At 38.2% G+C, this 22,809-nt stretch overlaps 2 protein-coding genes across 7 annotated transcripts in view; both read right to left on the reverse strand.

The window, feature by feature from the left end:
* Positions 1–4,387: 4,387 nt before the first annotated feature.
* On the reverse strand, positions 4,388–12,242 carry LOC147874541 (transformation/transcription domain-associated protein-like). Its single transcript, XM_087345380.1, has 5 exons — positions 12,045–12,242; positions 6,368–6,519; positions 5,751–5,866; positions 5,157–5,242; positions 4,388–4,886 (listed from the first exon to the last, which is right to left on the reverse strand). The coding sequence occupies exons 1-5, from the start codon at positions 12,240–12,242 to the stop codon at positions 4,689–4,691; spliced, it is 750 nt and encodes a 249-aa protein (XP_087201506.1). The 3' UTR covers positions 4,388–4,688.
* LOC147874542 (uncharacterized) overlaps positions 10,577–22,809 on the reverse strand; it is a 123,486-nt gene continuing 111,253 nt past the window's right edge. For 4 of the 6 annotated variants that reach the window (XR_015534047.1, XM_087344732.1, XM_087344731.1 and 1 more), the window contains one exon: positions 19,682–22,176. Coding sequence is in view for 4 of the 6 variants with exons in the window: in XM_087344732.1 (XP_087200858.1) it covers positions 22,157–22,176 (20 nt within the window). In the remaining 2 variants the exon portion in view is untranslated. Of the gene's footprint in view, positions 13,829–18,347; positions 18,561–19,681; positions 22,177–22,809 lie in introns of those variants that run through there. The other 2 variants (XR_015534046.1, XM_087344730.1) reach the window with 2 other exon arrangements.

Raw genomic sequence — 22,809 nt, forward strand, 5'->3', positions numbered from 1 at the left:
GTAGAAGATTGATACATGCCACTTGAAAAAAGGGCTTCAAACTCGTTTCTTCTGTCAAATCTGTAAAGGTTGCACATCACTTTTATATGCATTCCTTGCACAATGTATAAAATGCCGAGTTTGTGACCATCCATCTGTTCACGTTTGTTCTCGAAAAGCTGGCTATACTTTGCAAATTTTCAATGATTTCGTATTTGAGGTTTTTCTAAAACTTCTGAGCGATTTTAATTTTCGTCAGAATTAGTACCCCAATGTGCATGAAACTGACGTCAAACTAAATATTTTTTGGATCAATCACCATATAATTTTCTGTACATAACCAGAATTATCATATTCATAATTTTCTCAAAAACAGTTGGTTGTAAAAGCAACTGTTGTGAACTTAAAATACAGTCTACTTGGCTGTCTAAATTACTTCCAAGTGCATGGCTTAGGAGACCTTAAGGTACATCACCAAATTAACTACTTTCTCCTACAAATTTTATATTAATTACTTTTGAATATGTTGAATCTCAACATAAATTATGTTTATAAAATGGTTACAACAAAATTGTCTGTTTACTGTTGACCCATTACAGTTTTATTTTCATCAAGTAGGGAAGTGCCAACTGGGGTGATGCAAAGTGGGGAATTAGTCCCTGACACATCTAATGTAGATATGAAAGCCCAGAAGGATGGCAAATGGTGTTCTCGCGAAGCTGCGATAGGTCCAGCAAACCAGTAGTAGACTGAAACTGGTTTCAACACATAGCAAAGCCTCGGGAGGAGGCTTTGTATAATGACCCATAAAGCAAGCAGACACATCATAGGAGGAAGAATAAGTTAGGATGGGGTGACAAAAATGTATAAAGAATACTAGTGGAGATATGTGATGGAAAACGATAACTTGTGATGAAGAACTGGAAGGTAGGATGTTAAACTGGATATCAGGTAAGCAGTACTAAAAATTTGAGGTTGATTGAATTCGTTCAAAATCATGTCCAATCGTAGCCTTTGGAATTTGCAATATTGAGTCCTTTGGTTTTGGTACCAAAGTGTCAGTTGTTAATATACACATAAAAACTAATTTCATCATAATACAAATGGTACGTTATAAAGCTCAAGGATTATTTTCTACAGTAGTTCATTAGTTCTAAACTGCCATGAATGTTACGTTATGTTCCCAGATGGACCACGGACTGCTGTAATTTGTAATGTGTACTTACCAGTCTGAACACATCCTCTACTCATGTCAAATGGTACAGCAGAGTCAGCTTGTGTGCTGCGATGTCTGATACTATGTAAGACCATTTCACATTCAACGGTCTCTGTGATGGCTGTTGGAACAGCCCCTCCAACTGCGTACACCACCAGCTTTATGTTCCCCACTGTGTGTGGCGCATCTGCACAAGCAACCACACTTAACATATTTTAGGATCAGAGAAATAAACACATCATCCATTAATAAAAATTAGAGAATAAATTATTTATTTAGGGTTTATTAAATTATACTTCTAATAAGTCAGATTACACAGCATTGAATATTAGGATGAGTGGGAAAGGGTGGCAGATAAGATAGCATATACTGCCCATACTATAAAAATTATTTCCTGGCAACAGTACTTTGTAGCTCGCTGTCTCACCTCCTGGGTCAATAAGTGTTTGGATTATGTAGTAAATGAATTTGTCTTCTAATACATGCAAGACAGTGGTGCAGACAATAAATTCAGTTTTATCCCAGCTATAATAACAACCAAACTGTTGTAAACACCTTACCATTACTTTTTTGGCATTAAAACATGTTTGATAAAGTGTGAGACAATGGGAGGAAAATAAAGTGATGAAAATGTTTGGAAGGAATTTTTCATTAATTTGTCATGAAGGAAAGCATGATGATGAACACGCTTACGAGGAGGACCATCGGATAAGTTGGAACGGCAACATTCTTCAAATCGAAAGAAACGGTACTTATAGAAAATACAAAGAATCAGCTCACATGACGTAATTGGCGAACCCCATTAGTCAGCCCAGTTTGGAAATTTCGCCCATATGGATTCCATTGATCAACAAGGAAGTCAGCAGTAATATGGTTTAATAGATACTGATAACTGTGTGCAACACTTGTCCTAAGTTACCCGGTAGACTCTTATCTCTCAATTAACAGAATGTAACACGTAGGATGTCTGAGAAACGCATACAGGTCTGTAAAACAAAATGCATGGCACAAACACGAAGCATGTGAGACTTCCCCCATGTCAAAATGCACTGTTTTACATTTCCCACAGAACCAGCAGTTTGCCAGAAGACAACTGCCTGCCTTCTCTCTCTCGCTCCACACCCAATTCACATAACATGATGGAATGATGACTGTAAGTGCTAAAGAGCTAGTTACTATGAGAAACTGGCAGGGTGCTGGGGCCACCAACCCGGTCGCAAATACTTAGACACTCTGTACTGTGGACGTGGGGATTTCCTACTAAGTAAAGGAGAGCCACCAAAAATTTCTTACCTTGAGGAAACATCTCTCCATGACACACCAGCAGCAGCACTCTCGATGTAACAACTTTAACAAGTAGAAACACAACAAAATAAAGAAAGCAACTTACCACAGAGGCCATTCTACAAAACAATATTTTGTATCTGACATTACGTCAATAAACAGTTTTACGAGATGAGTTTTAGTGCACGCTGATTACTGAATTGACAGCAATTTCTGATTGAGGTCACAATGTTTATTAAGATCCTGGGACCCCTTCAACATGATAATCGTATGCTGATTGAATACCCAATAACAAGATCAATAAAACGTGCAACAAACAAAGCTACGTTCTACCTCCAAGATTCATACGCAAAGGAATCTTCACTCGCAGACAGCTCAAACACTCTAATATTTTAACAAACATCCGGCAAAAGAGCTGTATCACTTAAAGTCCTCTCCCTTCCATTTCAGCACAGATTCTTACAGTAGTAATAAGTTCTAGAAATGAAAGGAGGGGAGACACAGGTTTTGTATTGTATGCATTTCCTTCCCGATTTCTGCCCTCTAAAAAATTAGAGAGGGTCGAAGTGGGTGGATATGGGAGCCAAAGATGAGAGAAGGAGGGGGTTATGCAAAAATATATTTATGAGGGAGCAGCCAAGGTGGTCCACCAACACCAAACAGACATATCATTTCATTTCCAGGCCAACAATCTTTAACCAAACTAAATGGTCAATAACTTCTGCCTGTCTTTCTATCTATCTCTCTCTCTCTCTCTCTCACTCTCACACACACAAAAACACAATCTCTACATTCTTCCCATAAACAATCTGACTGACAACACTAACAAATTAGTCTTTCCTAAGCCAAGAACTCTTCACAACCATTTTACGCACATAAAATAACAATCCTGACAAACACCACCACTGGTACATTGTGACCCACATAAGTGGCACTGCATATCTATACTTGGTTCCAACCAACCACACCACTCCTCGATCCTAATGCAAATCCCCTTACCCCACCCCCAACCACGAAATATACCAGAAGTAATACTGAGCCTCATCACACGTCCATAAAACTGATACCTGACAACTCTCAACATATGGTAAGTGTCAAATAAATGGAACCTGACAGTCATCTCCATTTTTGCAAGCTAATCCAAATTCATAACAAACACCACACCCCAAACTTACAAGTTTTATAACATATCCCCTTGCTCAACACAGCAAACTCTCAAAATTAACCAAAAGCACAGAAAATATCCCAGCAGCTCCGCTCACTGTGCACAAAACAAAATTAGTTACACTGGCAAATGCTCACTTATTAATTAGTAAACAGACCATATTAAAGGCTCCTCAGCACTGCACACATCTCACGTGTAACAAAACCTCTCATTAACAAAATCACTTCACAGTCACCACCCACGTCTAAAAAGGATAAATAAACCTCACATTCTGATATCCTACGAACAATATCATGAATGCCTCCAGCGTACCACAGATACTGCAATAATGCCAATCCCTCACCACATTTACGTCTTTCGACATATCAACTATCATACTTATAGTCACAACATCTGAAGTACCTAATAAAATTGGACAGACTCATCTCTCTCACATGACAACCACATCAAATACATTCTAATGCTCATGTACTCACACAACGAATGCCTAGTTCAGACTGATATCAGTCTCTTGCGGATACGAGGTTCCTTCTTTGTCCCAGCAGGTTTAATCTTCTGACATCAAGTCGGTCTGCCAACTGTTGCCGCACGTACTTCAATGCTTCTCTGGCTAGCAGTACACAGGTCACGTGACAAACAGCATGGTGCTCAGTAGAATCTGAAGGATCATTCTGTTTCTCGTAATCTGCTACTCCTAGAAAGAGAAAATACATTCACATTCAAGAAATCAAGACATCACACTCTTCTAAGAACACACAGTTTTACTTCACCAAGCAGTTAACACTCCTACCTTAGCCAATGAACAAGCACCTTCCATTTTCAGAAGACAAATTCTGTCAAGTTCATTACAAACCCATTCACAAGTTAACTTTAAATACGGGTCACGACCAGCGACCTGACAAATTCTAAACTCCCTCGCTTACAGATTCATACTGGAGCCTTTCTTTCCTCCCCCCCAGCAAATTTAAAACATTCGCCAAGTGGGCCATTATTCCACACGTCATAATACTGCAACTACAAACTCTACAACTCACACACATCACGTCAGTCCCACGCAACTTCCGTTGCCACTGATTCAGTGGATTCGCTTGCCGTCTGTTTGGAGCCGAGGATGTTGATCGCTGTCTCCAAGAAAAGAACAAGTGCCAGGTGTCCCGGCTTACACGGCTCCCTCTCCTCACGCCCCATTATGACAGCAAGGGAGTCTATAAACACCAGTCGGTCCATGCCCTTCAGATTCGCCTGTTTTGATGTCATGAAGAAAGGACGTAAATGAAAGATTAAGAAATGGCAAGCCACTACCACACAGCCAACATCTGTAGCACTTCTACTACTAAGGTGAATTCAACCGACAAAGGGCAAGAGGTAGCCGTATCAATTAGATTTATTTTCCATATCACCATCAGTAATGCCACTTTATAATGCCTTCTGGAAGCAAAGGTGGTAACTTCACCATCAGTAATATAAATTGTTTCAATGTTGAACAGTCTAAATTTATAAAACTGAACTCACCAGCTTCCTGTGATATCGCCACCATTGTGTAGTGACAAACAAGGAACACCGTCGTAACTCTTTCATGGCTGCAGCAACAAACACTCCTACCAACATACACAACAGGCCTTACTGGTTTTTCCAGATATGAAGCAGAAATAAGTATGTCAGACGCTTTCAACCAGTTCACATACTAAATATGGTTTTAAGAGAGATTTCAGGTTCTCACAGTGGTCTTTGGGTTCTATCACCACTTGGACTTACAGAAAACCAACACCGATTATGATTTTTAAACATTTAATGGTTCACTATATCAGCTGAAGTTATCCTTGTGACTAAGAGCAATGCCATGAGGCATTGGGAGCATGGAGGTAAACTCCATGCATTCTCAATTATAGAACTATGTGGAGGTCAGCCTCAAAATGTGGTTCCTTACACTGGCAAAGAAAAATCACGTTCTTCATTGTTTCTTTGTAGTCTCAATAGAAGAAATAGACAAGTTCTTTATTTCATTAAAACCATTTACTACTTTTCAGGAAAAAAGGTCTTCAACACTTTCTTCTTCTTTCAATAATGGCATTATAATTCAGAAAAGAAGTTTATTAAACAATTTACTCAAATGGATGAACTTGGCTGTGACTGCCGTCTGGTGAGTGGCTCTGGCTTGCTTGTCCTGCAATCTGTAGGGAATCCCATGGACTGCGGAGATCTCCACATGTGGATCATCAAAACTGCAACAGCGAATCACAATGAGTACAGATAATTACACTCACATCCTAATGTTCAATGTACAAAATGTTGGTCACAACAGTGGCCAATGCAGTAGCTGCTTCCTAAATCAGCAACTGATGTACGAGGGACAGAGCAAATGGGAAATCTGGGTTTATGATATGACAAAGAAATACATTACTTGTAGAAGCCTCCTGGTACTGGCAGGATACTAAACCCAAACTAATTGTGTTATAGCCTCTAACTGGCTCACTGTCAAAGCCGCTGATGATGACAAGTAAATAATGAGTTCTGGGTGCTCAGAGAAAAATCTATACCAGTGCCTCATAGACTGCTTTGGGACTCGTTTACAATTCTGCATTGAAAAGCCAGTGATTAACAATCTGTTATGTCTTGGTAGTACCATCAGGCTGGAAAAACATCTTTTATTTTGTACACTATTTTAATATCAAGAATGAGGTTAGTTTGACAATATTCTTCTGACTCCAACTGCTCTTATATACCTTGGACAGGAGAACAGCTGCTGCACTCTATTCTCATCATCATTAAAATTCAGGGATGCCACCAAGAAACAGCAAATTATTTCCCACCACTGACGACGGTAGAACGGATCCGTCGTGCTTGACTTCAGAGCACTAAATGCTGTCTCCACGACCTGGAAAACACAAGCAACAGTTTCAAGTTATAACGAGTGACAACACATCAACACGCAGGCCAGATTCACTGGTAAGGGAAGTCAAATGTTTTAGTTACAGTAACTTCCACGCGGCATTGTTATAATACTTTCACGTACTAAACTTACTGTAATACTCTAAACACCTTTTCTCCACATCAGGGCGCATGTCATATTTATTTCCAGAACCTTTGGGTTTCATGGACACCTAGACTTTTATTTTGCAAGTGGAAACAAGTTTGACAAATCGCAACAACACTGAAATAAAAATTAATTACAAGCATATAATTTTTGTATAATCTATGCTAACCCTAATAAACGTCAAAAAGGAACGTACTATATGCGTATCAAGTTATTTAATAATCTTCCACCAACAATTAAAACTCTAAATTATGATATAAATGAATTCAAGCCTGCATTGAAATTATCTTTCATACTTGAATTCCAAAATCTGAACGTTATGTACATTCACATGTGAAACACGTTCTTGTAATTGTGTCAAAAGTACTGAGGTTTATGTATATTGAATGAAGTCCTCAAGTTTATGTATATTGTATGAAATGATTTGTTCTGCATCCTTTGGTTTAGTCCTAAGAAGGATCTATGGAATGTAAATAAACTCTACTCTCTAACATACCTGAATACTGCACTTCCTTATCCAAGTCACAAACACTCCAGGTGCTTCATTCTGTCTCGTTCTTCACATCTCCAACTCCAAAATAAGCTGCTTTCCCAACACGCACACAACTGATCTTCTGAAACACTGATATTCAGACAAATTGGTCTGCCATGTCTTCGTGTGACACCTTCACACCAGTCCACACACACTACAGATACAGTTCACATGAAAGTTGCCACTCAGCACATCCCCTCATCTCAAACTCCTCTTTGAGACAGACAAGGCACTCACACTAAATCTATAACCATACACCTCCTCCGAAAGCAAGGAGATCACACGAGGGCCTGAGGTCTTCCTTGTGGCATTGTGAGGCATGCTACGAACACCCGATACCTTGTCACTAGGAATCTAAAGTGTGCAACTGTGGTGCAGTGGCCACATAACCAACATTGCAACCTGTAACTCTAGCTACTTACTTCTACCTTGTTCACTGCGATAAGCGCTTACACAAATTTAAATCAACAGCTACTGAATTTCTACAAGCAAGTCACAAAAACTGAGGCTGCCACTACGTGTCTGTGGGTCATCCCAACCGCATCGCCTGATGAATTGTGTCCATCATGCACAATGGTCATGTCAGCTCCCGGAGCAAAGTCTTCCTACCTCCGTAGTAATGATGGACTCGAACCTGCGTAACGGCTGGAGTATCCCATATGCTTGCATTCACGCCTACCTGAAACAAAACCATGTACAGAAATAAACATCCGCATTGAGAGACCAGTATTAATTCTTACTACGAAGGCACTCTACACCACATTAATAACCTACTGGCAACTAATCCGGCCTTCCGTGCAACCAAAATATTTCCCACTTTACGTACATCACACAGGAGAAAGATGACAAACATCAGTTCAAATAAACTTGAACGCCCTGGTAATATAACAGAGTAAAGCTATGTAAGACTTGAGGTTCTCACAGCGGTGAGTATGAAGATATCCGTCTTCTGGGTTATTGCGCTGTGTAGTCTGGTCAATGTTTACCAACGTTTCAGAGGTCATACTGCCTCCGTCATCAGAGTCTGAAGATTTCTGTCTTCTGGGTTGTTGCGCTGTGTAATCTGGTATATGTTTACCAACGTTTCAGAGGTCATACTGCCTCCGTCATCAGAGTATGAAGATTTCTGTCTTCTGGGTTGTTGCGCTGTGTTGTCTGGTCGATGTTTACCAACGTTTCGGAGGTCATACTGCCTCCGTCATCAGGGCGATGAATATGAAGATTTCTGTCTTCTGTGTTGTTGCACTGTGTTGTCTGGTCGATGTTTACCAACGTTTCAGAGGTCATACTGCCTCCATCATCAGGGCGATGAGTATGAAGATTTCTGTCTTCTGGGTTGTTGCGCTGTGTAGTCTGGTCGATGTTTACCAACGTTTCAGAGGTCATACTGCCTCCATCATCAGGCCGATTGCCGTGATGACGGAGGCACAACATCCCAGAAGACAGAAATCTTCAATCCATGGGTACTTGGAGTTCTAAGTGTCTTTTTCTTAATTTAAAACTACTCGCTATACATGTAGTAGAATATGTAGGACTAAAACCAGGAATTTTTTCTTATAAATTAATTAAGAAAACTTACAATTTACTACAGTTGATAAAAATGCTGGTCCAACCCATTCGTCATCAACTTTTGTCTTTTGTAAAAACGTAATGACAGCAAAAGCAACATTTTACATTTCTTTCCATATCTGTCAAGTGTGGGAATCTATAAACCTGTAAGCCCCACCTTTGAATACAACTCTGTAAATAACAGTTTCTAGTCTTGGATAAACCTAAGTAGCTTTTAAAACCAGTATTAGAAAGGAAACAGTTCTATTTATTGGAAAAGTCCAATAAATTATTCTGAAAAGACCTAAAGTGAAGTGATATGAACATGGAACTCGCATCACAACTCAAATGATCATCATTTTCACCACTGTGAGAATTCAAATTACACTTATTGGGTGAAGTATTACTTTGTACATCACAAAAAGTACTGAATACTGAAAATTCATTACTAGTTTAAGCATTCCACTTAACCGTTTAAGGCATTCCCAAACTTACTTCAAGACATCTTTTGGTGTTGGTATTGTATCAACACAAATCTGATACAATGTTTTGTAGTTATCAAAGATGCTTGACACGTCACTCAGCAATGCAAGCAATTCCGAAATAATCTACTGCTTATTTACAGCGTCTGCAAAATAAAACAATAGTAATCTTTAAAGATTTCAAGAATGACCATACATACTCTTACGTTGTGGCGACAAGTATAACTCTGTTTCGTAAGGATATATTTAAATCAAATTTGAGCGACGACAGGAGCATAAAACTTTTCTCATTTTTCCAAACGTCCATACACGTTTCAAAGTAGGGCCACCTTGTGTCACAAACATACCCAACCTACAACAACGCCTTAACCCACAGAGGGAAACGTGAAAGTTAAACTCTGTTAAGCGCATATAAACCCAAATATATGCCAATCAGCAACTCCAAGTAGTTCCAATGGTTACTACGAGATGGAACTAGATACATCAAACGGCCGATCTTAGTTCCCATTAATGCCACCAGGTAGAATTCGAGAAACATTTACCACAATCGAGATGATATGGAATGAGTTGAACCAACCTAACCACCTCATTAAAATAAAAACAAATATTAGCACGGCGTGAAATTTGGATTTTGAAGGGGGCACAAGCCATGAACAAGCAATATTATCAGAGCAAATGCCAGATGGGATTTATATGCAAATAAGAGTATGATCTCCTGCAACTAGCTAACCAAAAACTTCAATACTTTTTGTATCAAAAATACTATTCTGATTCTAGTAATTTTGGTATCTGTAGCATTCATTTTATCAAGAAACAAATGCTGCTTACAAAATATTTACATTGAAGAAGGGGGGTGCAAAAACAGGCTGCATTCTATAACTTTTGTAGCTATTTGGAACATTCTTATTTTCTTTTTATTAGCATTCGTGTTCCTTGATGTATAGTAACTAGCATCTTCAATTCACATAAAACTACTGAAGTCCAATGGTAACTGCATGATCCGTGTGCTTCAAGAGTCAGTAACTCATTTTATATTTGAGTTTCATACAATTCTTACTTTAAACTTTCTTAAACTGCGTTAACAAGCTAATCTTTGTGCTAGTAAAGACTTGTTTTTTCTCCACAGTTTTGAATTCTGAAATTCTATTTAGACAATTTTCATCTTCAAAGGGTTAATGTTCTAAAATTTGTCCCTTTATTTTGATGCTGGCAAATGTTTTGGTACAATTGTACCATCCTCAGGCCAACTTTTACATGTTATTCAAAACAGAAGTCAAAAGAGAATTAATTAAAAGGTACCCAGGGTTACTACTGAAATAGATGTTACACAGTGGTATAATTAAAAATAATGCAAGTTTAAAATAAATTCAAATGGGACCAGTTACATGGAATTCCTACAATCACAAGAAATATGTTTAGGTTACATAGCGCAGGTTGAGATCATTTATATACATGCCTCACATAAAATGCCCTAGTTAATTATTATACAGTACAGATACGAATATACTGAATGTAAATTTTTAGCCAATTTGTTTTCTTTCAAATAATTTGATATGAACAGAAGAGACCCAATTTTCTGAGTACTATGAAAATCTGAAACATTAAATGTTATTGCACTGTAACCTATATCTTATAGCTGAGTGTATGTTACATACTTATTACCAAATTAAAAATAAGAGTTAATGCTATTGCATACTTCCACTAATTATGATGAAAACTTTGAAAGGGACGAGGCAATAACTGCATAAGTTATAAAACTTTTAAGTCACTTTTCTTAAAACTTATGAACTGTCAGTCAGAACCTTGTCAATCCAAGCTCACAACTGCCGGGACACAGTGCAACATTCCAGAAGGCAGCCATCACGACATTCACAGAACCCAGAACTCAAAATAGGACCACCTTTGCACAGGTGGATATAGGGGTTTTATCTTCCACAAGTTACATTTGAGCTACACACATCATTAGCCAACCATATTCAATGAACAAATTGTAATGTTCAACAGACAAAACATCTTTCAATAACCCCCATTTCTGTTAACAGTAATACAGGTGAAGTTGTTGTGGGTCATTAATTAAGCAGAACAAGCGTTATGTCTGAAAGTGTCTTCTCATGTTCTTAACCTTGGCACAAGATGGAGTTGAGTACCTTCAAGCCCTGCAGTTTTATACCAGAGGAATAAACCCCAGTATCCATTGAATAGTTTGGTGCGACACAGTTTTAATGTTACAGGGAAGAGAGACATCCTGCCCCAGTGGCTAAATTGCAGTCTGCATCAGTATCCTAGTCACTAAACTAGCTGAGCTATCCTGGTTCATGTAAATCATCTTCAAAACCAGAACAAAATTTATTCTTGCACCATACGATGAAACTGAAACTTCAGTTTTTTAAAACCAGCAAGACAACGTGAAGGCAGTTTTCCTAAATGGAATTCAATACTTTTTACACATCTGTAGCTGTTGGGGTGAGATGCTCTCCACAAACAAGTGAGCAAGACCTCTAGAAGTTCACTCAAGAAGAACTTTAAGTTGGTACTGTAGAATTTTGATCATGATGAGGTTTGCAGAAGGAAGAACTCTGGGCTGAGTTAATTATTGCCTCTGATCGAAAATCAAAACCTATCTAACGATTCACCTGAACACCCCACACTGCACAAATCCTTTCCAAGTACTGCCTCCATTTGGTTTGATATTCTTGCAGCTCCTTACATAACCTCTGAATCAATTTCCTGTGACAAATTATGAAATTCAAAACATCTGCTGTATATCCACCCAGAAACTACAACCACCATAGTCCTTAAGTTACTTTTCCTCTGTCAAGAATCTGCATCATTACTGGAGTCCACCACTCTACATAACCCTTGTCTGACCAAAGATTCCTTCTACGCATCAATTTCCTCGCAAATATACCTCTTGAAGTACATTCCGTTTCTTGTTCCCCTTTCTTCTTTGTCATGGCACTTTTCAATCGGAGTGCTCCTGCTTCTGTACCTTCAGCTCCCATTGTGTCCTCACTGTTCAGAACATATTACAGCAGATCCTGTTCAGTAAATCTACTCCGACAGGGAACACATCTGAATCTCTTAATCAGCTTCATCAGCCTATAGGAATTTCACGTGGACAATCTTTCGTAAGCCGTGTCCAACATTAGCACACCTACAGGAAAATATGAAGAAAACTTTCTTGCACCTCAAAATTCCATCTTTCCCCCATTTCTTTTAATCACACTGTTTCCTTCCTAATACGTACTTCTAACTCTTATCAATCAGATCATCTAAAATTTTATTCCAATCAATTTTGCAACATGAACAGACGATGTTACCTTTCACATTAGGTGTATATATGGTTTCCATCACACACTTCACATTGCACATTAATCACACCATACATGATTTATCCAAGTCCCATCAGTTTCTCACAAACATCCACCAATCGATCTATCCTTATCCAATTACTTTACTATTACTTAGTAGGTTTCTCAACTCTACACAAACTGTACTTCAATTGCATCTGCTGTCTTCATTCATTTGACTCTACACCGGAAAGAATTTGTCAGCGCAGCTTTCAAGTTCCTCTTCATACTTTCTATCCACACCTCTCTCTCCCCCCTTCCTTCAGACTCTACAACACAAAAGGCAGCCATCTTCCTATCTCAAATGTTTCCCTTCTTTTCTTGAATTTCAATCATGACTTCTGAGACTTTTCTTAATATTGATTTTCATCAATTCACTGCTTCCTTCACTGAACCGCTTTCTTACAACTTCAAACATTAAGCTTTCACACAATTTATAACTTGAACCAGCTTGCGACCACTGTTCCTTTGTTACACAGGCAACAGCCTTCCTCAAGGCACTCACAATTTCAGACACTCAGGTATGAACACATCACAGACCACTTTACACTAAAACAAACTGTAATTGCACTAAATAAATTTAAAACCAGTTTGTTCCTCACTTCTTTACCTGAAGCATCATGACCACACGACGACAAAGAGAGCTGGAAGGTACTTTGCAGACGATTAATAATACAAATCATATTTTGTTATTGCAGAACAACACATCTGTATTTCTTGTCCACTCACAATTTTTAAGGAAAATGTGCACGATGTGCATCAGCTACTACAGTCACTATATTGCCATAACATGAAAGACATGTTCTTCTGAAAAGTTTGCATTATTTAGACCTACTGCCACACTGAGTAGATCCTTCTGTATCTTATAATGTGGCAACCATCATAGTGACCCTTCCCAAAACTCAACCAAAATTCTGTCTGTGGCAGCTTCCCCCGCCTCTTTCTCCAAGGGCAAAGGCACTACAGCCTAAACCCAACCACTCACCTCCACCTAATGCCCATGTTAAGAACATGCAAAGTTTTACCTTTTGCCCCTTAATTCAGTTCTGGAATTGAATCAGCATTAGGCAGTAAACTGTGTAAGAACACCACAGACCAAATGTTACAATGTAACCTTAACATTATCTCCATCCTTCATGTGCGTTGGTATCACTCCTTCAGAGAGCTTCCATCCCACCTTTCCATGTTTCAGCAGATTCAGTTCCAGTTGTACATGGAGAACTGCTGGCTCTTCTAAGCTGCTAGAAAGTACTAATTTGTTACTTTCAAAACCAGTTACTAATTCTTGAATTGTCAGGATTCAAGATCAAGCTGTTAATAAAGCAGCAAATTTTATGATACTAGAGACTTTGCACCTTATACTGCTAAATAAAACAAAAATTTGAATCTAAGCATCAAAACGAGACTTTAGCGTTTTGTCAAATCTAAAACTTCTTGACGATGGTGAAGAGTCAATTGAATAAAATTTTTCTTGGATATTATCCATCGTCTAGTAAGTATAAAACAGATAGAGTCCCATCTCCGAAACGTCGTTTTACGTTTTATATTTACTAGACAATGGATAACATCCAAGAAAATTTTTATTCAACTTAGCGTTTTGGTTATTCACCTGGGAAGACCTGTTCTGGAGAGGCAAATTACAATTCAATGCAGCATGAGGAAGAACGTGACACATTTCTGACAACAGAATGCAAGACTGCAGTAGCAACTACTTTCCATTTCTAATTATTTTTCTTAATTATGCTTAAGGTTGCTTTTGTAACTTCTATACAACTTCTGCCTTGGTGCAACATCTTGAAGGATGTTTATCTTTCAAGTCTAATGGTAATTATAATTAATGTAAAATATGTGAGTATTGAACTAGTTTAAACACATTAAACAGTAAAACTTCAATTTTACAAGCACACACTTGTCTCCATCATATGGCAAAATTTCCACAATGAATTTCAATTTGTAGTCATTTCCTGAATTCTCAGCCATACATTGAAGATTTTCATACTAAGTGATCGACTTTTTGGTTAAAAACTCTCACTGCCACTACGTATGTTCAGCGAGTACAGTACGGTGGTGGAACTCTTGGCTCAAGCAAATAACAGCAAGTCCATCAAGCAGTAGTTTCACATGCCACACATAAAAATAAAACTGTTTCAATAGCAGAATCCTCAAACTTCTTTCTTTTTCCAACAAGCATTCATCACCTAAACAATTATGAGAAAAGAAAACCATCGAGCTGGTTTTCAGCTGTAGATGTATTAGAACCGGTTACTCAAAGTGTTTCATGTAACAGTATGTCACAGCCAGTAAGACAGCCCATAGCGAAGAGATACATTTGGCCACAACACTATATCACGCTACCAAAACAACACTGTCCCTCATTGCATAAAGGAAGCAGAACACACTATACTCTTGAAAAAGGAACTCATTCCAGCACCAACCGTTGTTAATATAAGGTATGAGCAAATACATGCCTGAATGTTCAGTCATAATGTAGCTGTAAGCAGGGAATGTGGGAGGCAGTGAGGGGAATGGGTGACAATATAATTGACAGCGACTGCACAAATATCCCTGATGACAGATCGCGAGATTGCCTCCACAATATTGGAATTTTGTTTAAAATAAAATGGCTCATGTCTGTTATCATAAATAACAAAATAAATTTTGGAACCATATATTTGATCAAGAGCAGAATTGGAAGGAAAATTAAGTGAAAGTGAAGGCGAAAGCGTTGAAGAGGAATGGACAAATGTCAACAAGTGCCTAACAGTGGCATTAGAAGAAAAGGTTGGTAGGATGAAGAGGATACCAAGGAAGGCATGGATTACACAGGCTATGCTCGATAAGATGGATGAGAGAAGGAGATGGAAGAATATCAACAGTGAAGAGGGAAGACAGAAATATCGAAGACTGAACAACGAACTGAGAAGAGAAACAGACAAGGCGAGAGAAGATTACATCAACGAAGTATGTGATGAGATAATGACACTCCAGAGAATTGGTAGATACGATATGATGTATGCAAAGGCGAAAGAACTAGGATGGAAAGAGAACAACGGAATTCGAACACAGGAAATAGAAGACCCATCAGGAAAGATAGTCAGTGACCAGAATAAAGTTAAAGCTGTGTGGGAAAATTATATTGAAGAGCTCTATGACAAGGCCAATCGACTGGATGAGAAGGAGATGGAATTGGAGCCAGAAGAAGAAGTAGAGGAGGTCGACAAAGGTCCAGAGATACTGAAGAGCGAGGTAGAGAGGGCCATAAAGGATATGAGAAGAAGAAAAGCTATGGGAGATGATGAAATCCCATCGGACTTATTGAAAGAACTTGGAGAGAAATGAGTGAAGGTTCTTACTAGACTCGCTAACAAGATATACACCTCCGGTGAGTGGCCCAAGGACTTTCTGGAAGTAACAATGATTCCATTACGGAAGAAAAAGAATTCCAAGAAGTGCGGCGATTACAGGACCATCAGCCTAATCTCACATGCGACGAAGATAATGACTAGAATACTGACTAAAAGACTAGAAAAGAAGACAGAGGAAGTGATGGGAGATGACCAATTTGGATTCAGGAGAGGAAGAGGAACCAGAGATGCCATCAGAGTTATGAGAATAATTTCAGAGAGAGTTCTCGATGTCAAGGAAAAAGTATGTGCCTGCTTCATCGACTGGAAGAAGGCTTTCGATCGAGTAAAATGGAAGAAATTAATGAGGATCCTACAGAGAATTGGAATTGATTGGAGAGATAGAAGACTAATCGAAAACCTGTACATGCAGCAAAAAGTCAAAGTGAGACTGGACTCAGGAGACACCAACAGCATTGAGATAGGTAGAGGTGTAAGACAGGGATGCTGCTTATCACCAATTCTTTTTAACCTGTACGGGGAATGGCTTGCCAAGGAAGCTCTGGAGGGAACAGGAGACTTCAAAATTGGAGGAAGAGTGATAAAGACTGTAAAGTATGCAGACGACTTAGTAGTATTGGCGAAGGAAGAGGAGGAATTACAGAACATGATGGACAAGTTAGTGGAAACAGGTAGAGAGTATGGAATGGAAATCAACATTGAAAAATCAAAGGTAATGAGGATAGCACCGAGAGCAGAACCATTGAACGTTGTAATTGGAAACCAACAGATGGAGAATGTGGAGCATTTCAAGTACTTGGGAAGCATAGTCACGACGGACGCTCTATGCACCAAGGAAGTAAAAGCAAGGATAGCCATGGCCAAGGCAGCTTTCATCAAGAAGAGGATACTTCTCACTAGCAAGTTGGGATTGGAGATGAAGAAGAAACTAGTGAAGTGTTACGTATGGAGCAGAGACCTGGACACTCAGGAAGAAGGAACAGAAATACCTGGAGAGTTTCGAAATGTGGTGTTGGAGAAGAATAGAGAAGATCAGGTGGACGGATCGAGTGACCAACGAAGAAGTATTGAGGAGAGTCAACGAGCAAAGAAGCATTCTGCAGGCGATTACACGAAGGAAAGCTAACTGGCTGGGACATATTATGAGAAGGAATGGATTAATGAGTGATATCACCGAAGGCCAGGTTGAAGGAAAGAGAGGACTAGAAAGAAGATTGATACAGCTAACCGACGACCTTAAACAAGGGAAGAAGATGACGTTCCAGGAATTAAAGCGAGAAGCTGAGAATAGGGACAACTGGAGAGCTCTTTTTGGGCAGAGCAATGGACCTGTCGTAAGACAGAACACTTAATAATAATAACAATATTTGATCCCAATAGAAAACATAAATATCCAGTCTAGTCTAAGATACAAGGTCTCATTTACACATTCCAAATATTTATGCCAAAATTTGCTGCTTTGTTTGAAACTTGAGTTCAAAGTGACAGATATTTGCTATGTTAAATTATATGCAATGTCTTTTGAATATCAGTGTGTTATGGGGGTCAGTACACAGCAGAACACTAACAATGCTGCAAGCTGTGACATTGCGTATCTTACCTTGAACTAAATATTTTAGAATTTACCAAGTACAAAATGCGCAAAATTTGTATGTTCTCATGATCAGTGTATGATGTAGTATCCAAAAGCTCTGAGAACGCTCCCATAACAATTTCTGGTTTCTGTAAGGAAAAACAGCCTTCCAGACCAATACTTGCCGTCTGCCCAAGTGTCCCATAACTCGTTAGGAACATCATAACAGGAATCAACTTGCAGTAACAATCTTTTATTTCTCTGTCTTCAACAGCTGAATTACTGTCAACCACAAGCAACTGAGGAAATGTTTATGTTTCTCCAATGAAGCACACACACATTTTATAAATGCTTTAACAGTATACATACTTCAGAGGTCTATACTACATACTGCAGACAAATTCACTGTTACAAAGCAAAGTGCATTAAAAGAAATATTCACCAGAAACACTTCCTTGCATTCTGTTACTCACCACACTAGAAACATCATTCATAAAGATTGTAGTTCTTATTAATTTCTGAATGTTATATCACGCCCCAAATTTCATACACTAAAATGTTTCAAAAAATTATAGGTACTTACAAATTATGTTATGTTTTACATTAGATTGATATCAACCACAACTAACACCCCCAAAAACATTCAATACAGAACCCCAGTACTGAATTTCACTAAAATCCAAGTTATTTCAGAAACAAAACATAATCCTGGACAAACATAGCTTCACCATAATGAAAGTATTTTGTTCACTTTCTGTGTAGAACATAAAAAAATAGACATTAAACACTGCATTCAAATTCAGCACAGCAACTGCATACCTGAAAAAGCGTGATGATCATATTTTGTAGCCACATTGTCATATTCACACCCACATGCACTGCTGCAGCCTTTGTGCCGAACACCCCTTCAGGTCTGCTGCGATTTAACAAATTACAGTATTCGAACACAATTCAAAATTCAGTCTTCATGCAGTACTTTTGTGCTGTTGATGGCTGTTACGGACTGGTATTTGATGTTTCCAGACCAACATTCTGAAGCATCAAAGTATGAATGCAAAGTCTGTGTACCATAAACGAATGTTTCAGCACAAACTGCTGTAATGATTAATTTCTAAATCATCTTTGTGCATATTTATTTTGATTACTCACAAATTCAGACACAAACACATCGCCATCTTAATTCCACACTTACCCCACAACTAGTGCCTCTTGGTGCATTATCACTATATTTTATCTAATAGATCTCATCTTGAGATAGGATCCTGATGTATATTTTCCTATATTTCATTGTGAGAAAATGAGCAAAGAGCCTTACCCTACCTTATGGCCATGGTTTCTTTACGAACTTCTATGTCTCCCTAGATAATCTGATAATTTGTTAACGTCTTGGTATGGTTTCAAACTTAAAATTCCACTTATCTCTGAAATCGACATAATTTTACAAATATCTTTTTTGTCATAATCCAAACTCAATAAAGTATACAATTACATTTTTGTATCCGAGAGCAGAACCATTGAACGTTGTAGTTGGAAACCAACCGCTGGAGAATGTGGAGCATTTCAAGTACTTGGGAAGCATAGTCACGACGGACGCTCTATGCACCAAGGAAGTAAAAGCAAGGATAGCCATGGCCAAGGCAGCTTTCGTCAAGAAGAGGTTACTTCTCACTAGCAAGTTGGGCTTGGAGATGAAGAAGAAACTAGTGAAGTGTTACGTATGGAGTGTCGCGCTGTATGGAGCAGAGACTTGGACACTCAGGAAGAAGGAACAGAAATACCTGGAGAGTTTTGAAATGTGGTGTTGGAGAAGAATAGAGAAGATCAGGTGGACGGATCGAGTGACCAATGAAGAAGTATTGAGGAGAGTCAACGAGCAAATAAACATTCTGCAGGCGATTACACGAAGGAAAGCTAACTGGCTGGGACATATTATGAGAAGGAATGGATTAATGAGTGATATCACCGAAGGCCAGGTTGAAGGAAAGAGAGGACTAGGAAGAAGATTGATACAGCTAACCGACGACCTTAAACAAGGAAAGAAGATGACGTTCCAGGAATTAAAGCGAGAAGCCGAGAATAGGGAAAACTGGAGAGCTCTGTTTGGGCAGAGCAATGGACCTGTCATAAGACAGAACACTGAATAATAAATAATAATCTGCCACCATTTTCTCTTCAAATGCCTTTCCCGGTTCAGATTGTCATATATTCACCCACAATGTCACATTCAATGCATAAATGGAAACATGTTATATATCCAGGTTTAAAAAAGTAAAGTATAATAAAATAACCTAATCAACATTAAAGGAACATCATGGTAGATCAGAAAATAACCACGTAAAATCTGTAGTTCTTTGTATGGAACTCTACTATAAACAGTATTTGCCATGGATGTTTTCTTCACTTCTCTTTTGGAACTGTAAAGATCTTCTCGTTGCATGCAATAACACAAATCTACCCTTACCCTGTACATCTTGTTTCCACCAGCAAGGCACATTTTCAAAAACAGAATGAACTTGGAAGCCTCTAACTACAAACTTTTGGGTATATCTCTGCGAAGTCTTGAAACTGGTTTCATTACTTTTCTGATAAAGGTGAAGTGCTGTTAGCAACAATTACATAACACACCCAGATAAAGCTGTGCAGATTGCATCAATACCTCATGGAACTTACCATCTCAGATTCTCCCTTCACACCCAACATGTATATATGCACATACTGAAAGGAACATGTAGCATCCACCTATACAAAATTTTATTTCAAAATTATAAAATAAGCTTTCACTACTTTGTATCAATACTTGTATTGCATGTAATACACTGATACAGTGAAGAATATTCATCATTAAACTCATCAGGCAACTGCAAGATAAAACTTAAAAATACTTTTAAAATAAAGTCTTGTCAAATCAGAGACATGAGTTGAGCGTTAACATTTCCGTAGCAAACTAACTTATCTATTATGTGATCGAGCAGAACGTCTTGAAATATAACACCAGGTCGCTCGAGCACTGCTGTATCCTCTAGTTCTTTATGTTTTATTTATTCATGGCTTATTTAACGACACTGACTGTACCTCAGACTTCGACATCAAATTATGACTGATGAATTGGAATGGATATGGGACGAAGCAGACATGGCTTAATCGAATGTATTATAGTGGCATCTGCATGGACTAATGAAAAGGGCATTTCAGACGAGCTTGAAAACTGGACTATTATCTGTCGACATCGATTAAACCAGAAGTTATCTCGACTTGACAAACAACCATTTCGACGAACAAATTTAAAAAGCATACGACTAAAGAATCATTTTTAACCAATATAGTAATTTGAACACAAGATTTTCCAATGACAGAACATACATTCGAGAACATGGCCATCCAAAATAAACGAATGCAAAACAATTGTAAGGACAAATGTAACTACGTATAGTTTTTAAGCTTTTTATAATTTAAAATAATTACAGATTGAACGATGCATTTTGCAAAGTTGTGTCAGAATTACCATTTTTGTGCTTTCCACATCATTTTCCCCCCGTGGCATTGAATAGTCATTTTAGATAATAAGAAAGATAATAAGCAATGATTGCAGTGACGTAACAGAAAGGGTTTGGAAGTTTCTTTATAGTGATGATTCACCATGTAACATAAGAACCAGAAAATTATTTAGACATTTCCGATACCTTTCATTTCATTTACCATATATCATATGTAAACGCGGTACTTTCAGGTTAACTATAAAATATTTCTGCCAGTCTGGTTTTTAAACGTGACTTTATTATTAGGAAATAAACTTTATCTTGTATTTGCAGGTACCTTCAGAGAGCACAAGTGGATTATTCTCGAAGTGAATACCAGGTAAAGGATATATTTGTGTCGTCTTATGGTCCTTCCTGCATCATATCAAAAAATACAGACCTTCAACTTCCCTAAATGGTCTGAACCAGTGTTTCACAATCCATGCAAAGGTATGCCAGAATGTCTGAGCTTATTATTCTATCTGATGTAAAAAAGCATTTACTGTCTTTTTTCATAATGTTCTGGGCCACTGGCATAACAAATTTGCCATTAATATATAATAGAAGCATTTGTTTTAAAAATTGAGTCCCAAATTAATGGATCGGTCGTATGGGTGTTCTGTAAGAAAGTAAAAGGCATTGAGTGTTGGTACCTCTCCAAACATTGGTTGCTAGTGGTTATGTATTGTGCAATTGTATGTGTTGGGTATTCAGTATTATTGATACGCTTGTCCACAGCCTTCAAAATATTCATCCTCTTTAGTTTTGGATAACACCGAATAGGACCTCAGTGTAATAACATTACATATTCCCATTTGCACTCGCACGATCTCATAACTTATGTCATTATATTTAAAATACTAATTAAATTATTGACAGATACTGATCACAAATATTTTAACTTACGCTGCACCTGCGTATCTGATCTTGTGTCGATAAACCAGGATACACATTGTGCCTTCTCCTGTGGAGTAGCCATTTCCCTTATCTGATAATGTAATACAGCTGTTCTCATCCTCAGCCATCAACTCTGAAATGGGTCTTCTTCCAGGACGTCGTTTTTTGGCTCTTCCACTGCCAGACCGCCTCGCCGTGCGGTAACTACTGAAGTTGTCATTGGTGATGAGGGGCAGCTGAAATATGACAACACAATACATTTAATCCAGCCACTGAACCAGCAACATGCAAAGACTCCAGCTAGACACCATCAACTTGTATAGAACAAAATAATGTTAGAGGAAGATCGAGACTTGAGTTAGTTATACCTTAGGCATCATCCATTATCCATGTATATTTGACAAACACTATGTCATTGGCGTACAGCCAACTCTCAAAATATCTAATACACCTAAGACAATGGACAATATCGAACACAGTATTCATATAATGAAACGACAAATGTCATAAATCTTGAAAGAATCACTCAAATTAATATAGGCTACAAACTTAAGTTATAAAATTCAGACAAGTATACAGTACACCCAGGAGAGCTCAGTCAGTACAATAACACTGAGTCCCATTCAGAACTCTATCTAACAGGTATTTGGGATCTTTCCCCAGGGTAAGAATAGCGACAGCTTGAATATGACCAATCATGCCCACATATTATCAAGTTAAGAATACAAGGAATTGTACCTCCATAAACATTCAAGCACAGGAGCAACTGTAAATTTACACAATAAAATACCATCACATTTCCAGACTAATTATTTCAGTGCTACAATCCAACATAACACCAAGACAAAAATAAAATAATCACTTGTTGA

The sequence above is a fragment of the Zootermopsis nevadensis genome, unplaced genomic scaffold (genome assembly GCF_977971745.1).
Source record: "Zootermopsis nevadensis isolate Lab colony 2312 unplaced genomic scaffold, Znev_1.0 Znev_ptg000008l, whole genome shotgun sequence".
Taxonomy (NCBI): Eukaryota; Metazoa; Arthropoda; class Insecta; order Blattodea; family Termopsidae; genus Zootermopsis; species Zootermopsis nevadensis.